This window comes from Sus scrofa, chromosome 5 (genome assembly GCF_054392235.1).
Source record: "Sus scrofa isolate SSC_HxYL_T2T_F1_AM1 chromosome 5, Sscrofa_HxYL_maternal_Yorkshire_Landrace_v2.0, whole genome shotgun sequence".
NCBI classification, from domain to species: Eukaryota; Metazoa; Chordata; class Mammalia; order Artiodactyla; family Suidae; genus Sus; species Sus scrofa.
Window position 1 is genome coordinate 55732365 of NC_139387.1, and position 13288 is coordinate 55745652.

Here is a 13288-nt window from a genome sequence, read left to right on the forward strand (position 1 = left end):
ATTGCAGGATAAGAGAGATAAAAACTTAATACATACTATACAAGTTCATAGAAGGAAATGGCCTATGATTGTTATTGTAGTTAAAATTGAATTTGACTGTTTCTAAAACTGAAACGACTAATTGAAAGCAAATTTACTTTAAGTGGTGAGATTCAAGATGAAATTACAGTGGTCGTGAATCATAATTTTATAGATCTGCTAAAATGTCAATATGCTGATGCTCAGTTATTAACGGCTAAAGTGTGATATATTCATAGGAAGCCAAGAAAAATAAACTTGGTAAGGTTTTGCTCTGACTTTAAGTTGTGTTGCTACCCTATGTAAATCAGGCAGAATTTGGGAATATTTTAGTCAGTGGTCATCATGAACCAACAGAGGCAACAGTAGGAGGCCACACTCTGCAGCAACCCTTTCTGATGTGGAGTAAGTCCCTTATAGTTATTGGGCTTCCTTTGTTCTCCTTTTCATGTGAACCAGAAGGTTGTAGGTAGACTCATTCTTGGCTTCCATATTTTTACCAATTTGGTCGATTCTGCCCTCTGAGGTCCTTAAAGCTCTCGAAGGGGCACACAGTACATGGACGGCAGGACATAGGTGGACTACCCTTGCACAGAGACGGAGCTGGGCTGTGATTAAGAGTTTCCTAGAGCCTTAGGGTCTTTAAGTGAGAGGTGGGGCTTCCAAGTTCATTGCTCTTCACACTTGAGTTTTAAGTAGTAGAGAAACCTTCCCTGTGCGGTTAGTAAATGCAGACTATTACATTTAGAATGGATACACAACAAGGTCCTACTGTATAGCACAGGGAACGATGTCCAATCCAATATATAGGTGTCACTGAGTCACTTTGCTATACAGCAGAAACAGGTGCCATATTGTAAATCAACACTACCTTAATTTCAAAAAGAAAAAGAATCCCACAGTACAAAACCAGTAGAAGTGGAATTACTCTGAAGTAAAATCCAGAGCCAGTCCCACTTACTTGCCTCGTCCCCTGCATTAGATGATCATTAATGTTCTTTCCAATTCAGAAATTCTGATGTTCTGTATTCATTTCAACTGAAGTTATGTTAGAACTGAAGAGGGAATTCATGTGAAAGGGGACATCATCAGAGAAGCTCGGTGCAGAATGGCAATGAAAAAAGCCTATAAATTTGACCTCGGCAATAATGGTAGAATGTGATTTCCAGGTACTATTCCTCTATACAGAATCTTGTTTTTAATGTGAGGATGATTTTCATGGTCAAAATAGTAGCAAACTTTTTGTACAACAGTGGTTATATCATTAAGTTTGTTTCTAAGCTACGCCTGCACCGTTAGCTTTTACACTAAAGCATGTTTTCTGGCTTTTGTTGTAGTATGGAAGAGAAGAGAGCGACTGGACAATCCTAGTGTCCTGAGTGGAAAATAACAGGACATCATCTGTGTGCTATTGGGACAGACTGTTGCATTTGAATTATGAGAAACTTCTTCAGCGACTTGTTTTTAGTTGTGCACAATGTGGTTTGTATTATCAGTGTCACCAGGGTGATTGTTTCCTCCTGCCAGAGAAAACAAATTACAATCATCCAATGGTACTTTACCAACTGGCTCGTAGAAGCTTACCTTACCTTCTCTAGAAAGATGATTATGTAAGCCATATAAGCATAGACTTTTCCTCCATATTCTTAGTGCCTCCTTTAGTACCTCACTCAGATTAAAAAATAAAATGGTTATTCTTTAGCATAGATATTCTGCTCCTCAACCAAATGAAGTTTGTGTTAGAAAACTGAGCTGAGTAAATTTCATAGGTAACATCTCCTGCAACACATCTTTATCCTCAGAAAGTTTTTTGTTACTGTTGTTTTGGTTATTTTATTTCTTTTTAGGGCTGCACTTTCAGTGTGTGGAAGTTCCCAGGCTAGGGGTCTAATTGGAGCTGCAGCTGCCAGCCACAGCCACAGCCACAGACATGTGGGATCTGAGCCTTGTCTGTGACCTGCACCACTGTTCACAGCAAAGCTGGATCCTTAACCCACTGATCGGGGCCAGGATTTGAACCCATGTCCTCATGGTTACTAGTTGGGTTCGTTACTGCTGAGCCACAGTGGGAACTCCTGGTTTGTTTTTTTTTAAATCAAGACTTTGAGAACCTGGATTTCTTCTCCTTACATTTTTTTCCAGGCCCCTTATGTCCATTTTAGGGAAAATCTCCCTTCCTGATGTCATAGTCTGTGCCAAGCTCTTCTGGGGCATCAGCAAGCCCCACCACTGCCCTCTGCACATTGCGTTATAATTGGCTGCTAGGCTTCCCTACAAGATTGAGGGTCTTGTGCCTTATAGATCTTTGTATCTCCCTGCCTGGCACATAATAAGGAATGAATGAGCATTTACCTTCTCGAGAAGTGTACCTTCTTTGTTTCTATATTGTGTGACCTCTTTATTAGAATGTTTGTTTTCTTCTGACTTTCTATTTACCTCATATCGTCTTTATTTTCCATAGGCTGCTAAAAGTCATTAGAGATAGTGACTAATGGTAGTCATAGTTTGTTGGAGGAATTATTTCTTATTTGAAGACTGTCTGGGATTGAAATAGCTCTTGAGAGGTTATGATATTGTACCCACCAAATGGAAATGACATATGTTAAGTGTTAAATACAAAATAAATTATATTTAGTTTTTTGGTAGACAGCAACAAAGTATAGACTCTGGTTTTTATGCTGTGATTTTATAGGTGCTCATTTCTGCTGAATGGTTAGGGTACAGGGAGAAAAATGATAGGTGATATTTTCCTTGTTTAGGAGCTGTGAGTTAAAATTGTATCCTGGTTTATCTAGGGGAAAGTCAAATCTTGATAGAAAACATTTACCCTTGAAAGGTCAACGCTCAGACATTATGTTTTGGTTTCCTTCAGTCTTAGTAACTTTCATCTTGCTGATCATATTTCATTCTCTTTTCAGAGCAAGGAAAAAAATTCTAAAAGTTTGACATGCTGGAAAAATTTTCCTTCAGGCATTTAGCAGCACATAGCAAATGGGGCTTTGATTCTTTTCCAAGACTTTTGGCCATAGGGTCTTTTTAGATAGGAATGGTAAAATGAAAATGAGGGAAGTACAAGATGAAAAGGAATGGTAAAAATATCTTTTAGGGGGCTTTTAATTGGTGATCTGATGTGTTGGGAGAGTCTGTTCTTTTCAGGACTGAAAATCTTTCACTGTGCTCTACACACCTTTGTTCACCAAGTAGCATTCTCAATGCGATGCCTTGGCTAAATCCTGGGACCTTACTTTCAGTACTGTAGTCTAGAAAAGACCTAAGGTAATTCTGACCTGTCCAGCAGCACATAATAACCAGACTCAGCATTCCTGTGAGAAATGGAAATCATTTTTTTTGCCATAAATACATTTTATCCTTTGCATCTCTAAATTTAGTATGGTGAGACGTGTTCCTTATGAAAGGTGGAGAACAATAGGTCCTGACATGGTGTTCATGTGATTTCTTTCATCAAACCTTAGCATTTTAAGCCCTTCCTACCTGACTTAGTGAAGACGAAGGATATACATTTAAAGAAACTGAAGGTCTTCTAAAACAGCATACAATCTGCCATTCTCCTTTAAGTAATAAGACAGGAAATTGACCTTGACACTAACTTGTTAAATAGATTTAAAAGGAACATCTGCACATCTTTTTTCCTTGTGCACTATTTGTTTAATTGCAGTGAATTAATACAGCAAGAGTGACACATTATAACTAGGCAATTATCCATTCTTCAAGACTTAGTTATCGTAACACTAATTGATCATTTAAGGCGTAAGATAGTCTAGCATTAGGAACATGTGAGGCTAATCTGCTCAAAAAGATCAACAAATTAATATTGTTGCTGATATTTGCATAATTGGCTGCAATTATTTAATGTTTAATTGGGTTGATCAAATGAGATTCAGCAATTCACATGTGCATGAATATAAACAGAACTGGTGGCACTTAAAATGATAATGATTAACTTATTTTGCATGTTCTCTTCCTCCCACTTTTTTTTTTTTTTTCCAGTTTTTACATTTCAGACCAAGTTTGTCAGCCTTTTTCAAAACACATCAGTAGAAACCAAGATTTTCAAACGAAGCATTCAGGCATTAGACAAAACCTGAGCATTTCACAAAGATATTTCCTAAAGCTGTTTGCTAGTAGAAATTTTCTTTGTGACAGTCATTTATCCAGGATTAACTCACAATACACCAAAAGGTCCATTTCAGGGCTGTGTACTGTGCTCACTACACTTGCAGTTGACAGGAATGACTCAACTAGTAATAACCTGTTTTAACCTTTGCTTGCAAAAGTGCAAGGAAGAGGAACAGAGTCAAACAATGAATGACTGAGAAACCTTTTTAGGGAATCCCCTTTTTTTCTACCTGGTCAACCCCCCCCCCCCTTTTTTTTGTAATGACTACATATGAAAAATACCTAAGTCCCTGGGCCAGGAATTGAATCCAAGCCACAGCTGCAACCTACTCCACAGCTATAGCAACACCAGATACTTTAACCCACTGCTGGGCCAGGGATCGTATCCACGCCTCAGCAGCAATCTGAGGAGCCACTGTGCCACAGCAGGAACTCCAGATACTCTCTATTCTTTTCTCAAAAGATTGTCACCAGAATAAAAAAGATCAGAGGTAACAGCAAGACAGTGCAGTGTTAAACTGACTATATGACTTGGCAGTGTCAGCCATCCTGAAGATGTGGGAAGCTTACATGATGTACCCTGGGTGGTAATTCCTCATCACATCAGTTTTGTTTCTTGGTGTAATTGTAGCCAAAGTAGTGGTCTAGTGTTCCTCAAATCGGAGTACATTTGGGGACTTGAAGGAAATGAATGAGTTTATCTTGATCAAAAGACTCATAGGAACCTTTTATTAAAGCTGCAGTTTCAGCTCTGCTTTATGGAGTTTGCTATAAAATTATAGCTGCTTATGCTTATTTTCCCCAGTCTCACTTGGTGCTCAATCACTGTATTCCTTTTCTTTAAAACTTTCATTTTTGAAATTATGTGTTTGGTTTACCCTTATGATTGGGAAAAAAAATCTATTTTAAGCAGAAAACAGCATTCATTCACTTTCAATGAATGATATTTTCTAGACTATTTAGAGCAATAAATATTCCTGCGATGCACTAAAGCTTAGACGGGGTTAGAGAAACATTTTAACAAGGATTCCTGATTTCATGTCCTGATTCTAAATATGATCAAAGAATTATTCCTTGTATTGTGGATTTCTTCTGTGGATGTGGGAAAACTTTTTAAGTTATAAAAAGCAATCCTGAGAAGTAATTTTAATAGATACCTTATAACACCTATCACATTGTCTTGCCACTAGTAGAATTTGTTCACCTGTCTTTTCCAGATATCTCCTAAAAGGAGGCAAGGAATATTACCCTTTCAATAAGTATGATTTAGTAATTGACAAAGATCAGAGCGATTATAATTAACTCAGTCAACTTGATAAATGTTGATCAAGTAACCCACAGATCTGTGTCTCACGTAACTCACAGTAGGGATTAGGAAGTTAGTGTTAAAAGTAAGTAGTATGTAGACATCACCCTCCTGGAGTTTATACTCTCCTAGTGAAACCAAGTTTAGGTATAAAAGTAGTATTTAATACAGTTAGGTCATAAGGAGACAAAGGTTAGAGCACATCTCTCATCAAAAAATCACAATGAACATTCTCATCTCATTTTTGAAAGAAAGGTGTCCTTTTTTCAATTCCTTTCTTTCCTCTTGTGCAAAGCTACTCAGTAGATTAGGGTTATTGGTGTGGATTACCTCCTGGTTTACTTCTTACTGCCAACCTGTTATGTTTATTAACTGCATTCTTGTGGAACAATGTGAAGTTGTCCTGGTACATCTAACAAAAGAACATCTCAAATTACAGCATCCTTGCTGATCTTCTCAAAGTCTGGTATTATTGAAATAAACAAAGAAAATGTTCCTAGAGTGAGTTTTTCTGGAAAATGTCTATTATGAATCACAAACTGTTTAGACTGTTAGCTTGAAAATGATGGGATACAGCTACACAGAAAAAAGCAGGTGGAGGAGAGTTTTTCACAGTTTGAGTTTTTTAAAAGAAAGGCCATTGAAAGTATTGCAAAGAGATTCTTTATCATTGCCAGAAAGCTCTTTTAAAAATACAAAGGTAGAGGAAATTGATTTATTTTTCATCTTCACCATACGTACCATAGTAAGACATCTCAGATATTAATTTCAGGAGTTGATAAAGAAACATATCAATAGGATATAAAAGTGTTTGTTGATAAGTCTCTGGGATTAGATATATGTGAACATATTTGCCCTAGTGCAATGATAAAGGCATGAAATCCAGTCTTAGAAAATGAAGTGGGCTTTAAAATCTGCTAGAGACAAATATTGAAGCTTTAAATAATCACTGTATACTTTTTGTCTGAAAGTATATTTTTCGTACCACAATAGGCATGATTAATAAGGCCTAACGCTTGTGTGGCATAATGTGGAATCCATTCTTGGGATGGTAAAAATTATGAGCTATGATATGGGAGTGAATTAAAATGTATTTTCATTGACAAATTTCTCTACCTATCCACTAGCACAGTGGCTTGGTTCCTTGTCACCCAATTGAGTGGAGAAGATTTTAATTAGAAAAGACGTCAGAGGAAGAACAACTGGTAATAGGGAAAGGAAGGAAAAAATTCAACCTTGCTTCTGTGTTGTTCATGGGAGTGTTTTTTTCTCCTTATTCTGCCATCCATAGAGATCTTCAGCTTTCAACAGAGGCGCCAAGTCCAAATTATGCCAATTAGGACGTGACTAGATATGGTGGCCCACTCATCAGATATTAGGATTCAGACATGATTGAGATAAGGATCTGACAGTCATGTTACATGGAAACCACTTTAGATTGCTACCAGTTTGGTTAAGACTTTAATAATTGCATGGTCTATAAGATCTATTATGTCATTTCTTTAACATTTTTAAAGTGTAGGGAGCTTCTTGAGGCTGAAGAAAAGAAGGAAGTGGCAAAGAGTAGATTGTGATTGCTTTTTGTTCTTGGAAATGCTATTTCCCACCCTCCCCCTGTCCTTGGCGAAGGTTAGCAGATTTGGAAATTGAACATTGTCATTTCGTTTTTAACTAAAATGTGCAACAACATGTTGCAGTTTCCTCAAGCTGATTTCGCAGTGGTCATCAAAGTCATTCTCAGGGCAAGAAAAGGATGTACATAAGCTGCCTCAGTTTCTGCTTCATTGCTAAGTTTTTGAAGAGTGTTGGAATGCTCTCAAGAGTATGGCTGTAAGGAGATTTTGAATGAAGTCTTAAAGATAAGCGAGCTAATCTGTATGCATCTAGAAATTCTGCAGCTGTAAGGAGATTTTGAATGAAGTCTTAAAGATAAGCGAGCTAATCTATATGCATCTAGAAATTCTGTAGCTGATCCCTCATGATATACGGTAGTGAAAGATCCAGCAATTTACCTAATTAGCCAATGCATGGAGCCAAACCCCACCATTCTGAAGAATGTGTGCTTACTTGATATGGTAGCAGAGAGAAAACAAGTAGTTTGAGGAAGTAATTTTTTTTTTTTTTAATGTATTTTTTCGGCCACTCCTGCACCATGCAGAAGTTCAAAGGCCAGGGATCAAACCCTCACCACATCAGTGACAGCATTGCATCCTTAACCCAATAGGCCATCAGGGAACTCCCAAGGAAGTAGGTTTTAAATCAGAGTTTATAAACAGCAATGGGAGGGATTCAGCTTAACTATGGAATTTTTAGACTGTGTTCCCTTGCATTTAAGTCAGATTGTAATGAAAAAGCCCCAGCCATTGCTTATGTCAAATTTCTCCAGTTGTGTAGTGATTCTTGAAATCATCATTAAGAATAATCAAGCAGAAAGAAAGAAACACTTTGTATTAAAGCAGGCTTGGCTTTCATGAAAAATTAATTGTTCAAAGGTTAATGTTAAGGATTCAAGCTCACTGAAAGTGTAATATTGGAAATGTGGAAAGTATGGTGGGTAAAGGAAACTACCTCATTCTTTGAAGGTTCTATAGAAGCACAATTAAGCATTCTAAAATGGCTTTGTTACACATGAACCATCTGTGTGAAAGAACTCTATATTTGTAATGTCTAAAGGACTTGGAATAGTTGTATTTTGCTGGCAATAGACACGTGCTTTATTGTTTGCAGGTTCCTCATCAAATCTTTAATTATACACTGTTTCTGTCATCAATAAAACAATTTAAAGGATTCCTGTTTGTGTAGTTTCTTGAAATTGACATTATTGAAGGCATAAAATAATGCATAATTACCATTTTTGTGATGTTCTGAAGGTTTCGGTCATGGGATATGAATGTGCTGTGGTATTTTTAAACCGGAATAACATTGAGAGAAGGAATTGAGCGTGCCAGAAAGATCTGAACCATACATCTGGATAGAGTCTAAATATGTCTCATATTTTCGAACATGTGGATAAGAAATGCAATGGGCATTTAAGAATTGTCCTTTCCCCTGGGTATGGATCCGTCTTTAGGAAAATTTAGCTTTGTCTTTTGCATTTTGAACAGAATAAAGGCAATGATTACTTCTTTCCATTCACTGTCATAAATGAATCTTCCTCACTGATGAAACAACACACATCCATAAAGTGGCTTTAGAATAAAACACACAATGTAAAGTGAAAGGCATTCGATTTAAACTTAGAGCACAACAAAGATGTGTCCTTTCAGCCCAACAATGACGTGTATAAATTGCCCTCATGAGCACATATCTTTGAGAGAATAAAGGCAAACGCAGTATATCTGAGGGTCACATATTTCATTGATTTTCTTGTGATTTGTCCCAACAGTTGCAAGTGCAGCAAAGATTCTCAAGGAGTCACTATAAACTGAACTTAAAAGTGTCAAAGTGCTCAGTGACCCTCTTCTCCCAACCCTGTCAGCCTGTGAAAATATTGGCCTTTATCAAGATCTTTATCAGGACGTTACGTGCAGAGTTTGGAAGGTCCAGGTGAAGGTTATTAGTCAAGTTCTCTGACAGTGTCAATGCTCAAATCCCACAAGAGTAACAAAGATAGACCTGTCATTCCTGAGGGTGAGGACATATATTTACTGGAGCTTGTGTGATTTATCAGATGAGACAGCAGTCTCCTTCAGGGTAGAAAGTGTCTCTTCTACATCAGTTTACTCACAAGTAAAAATAAATGGGGGTGGGAGGGGAATTTTCAGCCTTTATAATTATTTTTCTGTTAAGCTGATCTGATTTAATCTTAAGCATGGTTTTTAAATCAAGAATTGAGTCCACACACATAGCTTTTCATAGTTGCTTGATTCCATGACATCTTTAGAAGAAACATTCTATTGTAGCTTGACTTTATTTAAAGTGGTGACAAGTCACAGGATTACATTCCTATAACCAGAAAAACACACAGCCAAGATGTAGACTCTTCTGTGTGCGTAGAATAATCACTGGGCTTGTTCTCTAGCTGGGAGAGTGTTGATTGAAACCCATAGTTCAGGAGTTCCCATCGTGGCACAGCCAAAATAAATCCTACTAGGAACCATGGGCTTGCAAGTTTGATCCCTGGCCATTGCTCAGTGGGTTAGGGATCTGTGTTTGCCATGAGCTGTGGTGTAGGTCACAGACACGGCTCGCATCCTGCATTGCTATGGCTGTGGCATAGACTGGCGGCTGTAGCTCCATTTGACTCCCAGTCTGGAAACCTCCATGTGCCACAGGTGCGGCCCTAAAAAAAGCAAAAAAAAAAAAAAAAAAAAAAAAAAAATCCAAAACAACAACAACAAAAACCATGGTTCATTATCACCAAAGTCTATCTTCATCAAGTCAATAGGAATTTGGAAAACCCTATGAGATTCACTTATGAAAACATTTTGGATTTGCAAGATTTAGGCTGATTGTTTCCTAAATGCAGTACACCTATTTTTTAAATGAGCTAATTAAAAAGATTAAACCGCATTTGTTTTCAAGGTTACTACAATAATCTAGTAGACATTTCTCATCAGTATCGATAATGATAAGCAGAGGTGGTGCTTGGAGACATAGCTGGATGTAACAAAACCTCTTACCGTGCAGCTTACCTAACAATGGAGAGAATGGTTACGAGCTACTATCTGATCTGTGATCTTCAACGAGCTCCTGAAATTGGTGGGAAAAAATGGAAATCCTAGTAGTACTAACCTCATGAGTTATAAGGATTGAATTGGTATTGTAGAGTTTACAGTTTCATGTGCAAAGCGTGATCTGATGAGATCATTAAAAAGAAGTGATTAAACCCAAAGATTGAGGGGTTGATACCTTACAATATGCTGGTGAAAATGCTGTGATCAGCCCCTCCCTCTAGGCCTGGTGGAGGGGTGTAATTTCTAGACCCAGGGTAGAAATACTTGCCACAGGACAAGTGGCACATACAGCTCCCCAAATCGTTTAGGATGAGTTAGAAATGCATGATCTACTCAAGCCTGGATATAAAAGCCCAGGGCAAGATTAAGCAATAGTTGATAAAACTACTGAGAAAAAATCAGGTGTTTTCAGTTTTTAGAAATACATGTTATGTTCCATGTTCCACGAATATAACTGATGGTTAATTTCACATGTCAACTTGGCTAGACTATGGTGCCCAGTTGCGAGGCAAAACACTGGCCTAGATGTTGCTGTGCAGAGGTGTTTGTTTTTTTTTTAAGGTGATTAACATTTATATCAGTAGAATTTGAATAAAGCATATTACTCTCCACAATGTGGGTGGGCCTCATCCAATCAGTTGAAGGCCATGTCATATATTATAATGATATATGGTTGGGTTTTTTTGTCTTTTTAGGGCTGCACCCATGGCATATGGAAGTTCCCAGGCCAGGGGTCGAATCAGAGGTGTAGCTGCTGGCCTACACCACAGTCACAGCAAGGTGAGATCCAAGCCACATCTGCAACCTACACCACAGCTCATGGCAACTCCGGATCATTAACCCACTGATCAAGGCCAGGGATTGAACCTGCGTCCTCATGGATACTAGTCAGATTTGTTTCTGCTGATCCATGACAGGAACTCCAATAATGATATGTATTATAAATATTTTATGAGTTCCATATATGTTGGCTCTATTTCTCTGTAGAACCCTGACTATAAACAATATTCTTAATACCCTTAACTTATGGCTCCCTCTTCTAAGGGAGGAAACCATGTACTTTATTATTTCCTTTTGACTCAAATATCTAAACTAAAGGCACGCGTAGCTTTCAGAAAATTGTTGCGTAAGGCACCAGTGATAGTTAGCACACATAACTACAAACATAGCATTTAAGAGAAAATAAGAATTTCTGGTCTAGCAACATTATACAACCCAAGCTGATTAAATGAAGGCAGACATCACTAGTGAAATTTCAGGCATCATTGAGAAAAATATTTTTTAATGTTGAGTCATTAAATACTCCATAAAATATTGTTAGCTTAGTGTTTCTGGCCTGGATCTATTGTTGCGAGACATGTTTTTATAATATTTTCTTAGCCTCTTTGCTGAAAACTCCGTCTTGTCCTTCCTTACTTTGTCTCATCTTCCTGCTTGAGAAACAGTCACGGAGATGGTAAATGACTTAAGCTTAAGAACAAAGACCTAAAGGCATGGGTTATTCGTGGGGTCAGCTGAATGAGGACATAATACATTGGTCTGGGCACACCAGACCTGTGCAGATTGGCACGCCATTTGCACAAGCATGATATGTCCTCTAAAGAATAAGAGAAAGAGGAACCTCATGGCCAAGTGGTTTATGAATGGTCGTTAGCAGAATATGCATTAGCAAAGAGAACCAAGGTGCAAACCTAGGCACACAGGGTTGCCACAAATAGGCATGGCCTTTGCGGAAGCACAGTGAGGATTCTCTGGAATGCTATGCATAGATAGCTAACTCAAATGCTAATGATTCCTAAATGCCTAAAGTTTAGAGTAAAAGTTTAACCGTCTACCAGCTAAGTGACTTTTAAAATAATAAAAGAACTTATAAAATAAAAAAAACAAAAAAACCCTATATCCTGCACCTACAACCCACTTTTCACTTGACGTCATCCTCAAGAGCACAATAAAAGCAGTGTGGTTTCTTGAGGCAGGGCTCTTGGTCCTTGAGACCTTGAGTCCCCCGGTTCCCACCTTTACTTAAGATAAACGTCTCTGTGTCTTGTTTCATGTTAACTTTTTTCCTTAAGTTCCACAGCACCTGTTCTTCAGCCCCATCCTGCTGAGCTGGTCTCGGCAATCTATGCCCTGGGAATGCAATGTAGCTGAAAGTAGATGGTAAGAATTCCCTTTTTGGTATAATTATGGGGTGAGGTTATTGTCAGGTGAGCAGCCTTCCTGGTGATAAAAACCAGCTTCGTAGATCTACTAGGCTAAGATGCTCATCAGAGTCATCTGGACCCTGCTGACCTCACGCAGCACAGCACTATACAAAATTTTTCTTGAAGCACCACTGGAGTCATCTCATCTGCAAGTTTCATCTCACCTCATTCGTGAGTTAATTGGAAACAGGTCTGATAATGAATTAACAGCTGAAGTTTGGGGGGGCATGAAGTCAACTTTGCTGCCCTAATCCCAGCATACATCTGTGTCTATTGGATGAGCCCTTGGATCCCACTGCATTTCTCCCTAACCCTCAACCTACATGTCCATGCATCCTGAGTGACTGGATTTCTGCCCAGATAGAGTTCTCTGTAGGAGTAATCCTGCTCATAGCCTCAGCCCCTCTGACTGGAGCCCAGCCATCTTCTCAAGTCCGGATGGGAGTCCAATCAAGATGGTGGACTAGAAGGACTTGGGACTCATCTCCTCCCACAAATACATCAAGCCTGGACATTGCTCTTCCCACCCAGACGTAGACAGATCAAGTTTCCATCTAGATTGACACCTTTGGAAGAAAATCACTGCCTCTGGCTGGACCCCATCAACCAGACTGTAACAATTCATTCTTGAAAAATGGCCTTGATTAGACCTGAGTTCGCCATACTTCATGGACATGGTGATTCAGGCTGAGCGTTGGGTGGCGTCTTGCCTGGCCTGCTTTGTCTGCCAGCTGGCTCTTGATCTCAATTTGCAGGAGCTCCTTCTTGGCCCAAAAGACAGAAGCATTTAGCATTGACAATCATCCTAGCTTCCTGTTGCCTGGGCCTAATTTAATTAATTTTTTTTCAGAGTGTGTCTTTTAAAAGCTAAAGCAGCAACTGCTGGATGAGTTTAGAAGTTATCTAAAACCTCACTTCCCCCAGAGCATCATTACCAGACCAAGCAG

The 13288-nt window shown here is 38.6% G+C and overlaps 1 protein-coding gene across 5 annotated transcripts in view; it reads left to right on the forward strand.

Moving 5' to 3' along the window:
- The window catches only part of BCAT1 (branched chain amino acid transaminase 1), a 111149-nt gene extending 102901 nt beyond the window's left edge, over positions 1-8248 (forward strand). For all 5 annotated transcript variants that reach the window (XM_021092209.2, XM_084956551.1, XM_021092208.2 and 2 more), the window contains one exon: positions 1356-8248. In XM_021092209.2, the coding sequence (XP_020947868.2) occupies positions 1356-1397 (42 nt within the window). In that variant the 3' untranslated portion in view covers positions 1398-8248. The remainder of the gene's footprint in view (positions 1-1355) is intronic.
- The last annotated feature ends 5040 nt before the right edge of the window (positions 8249-13288 follow it).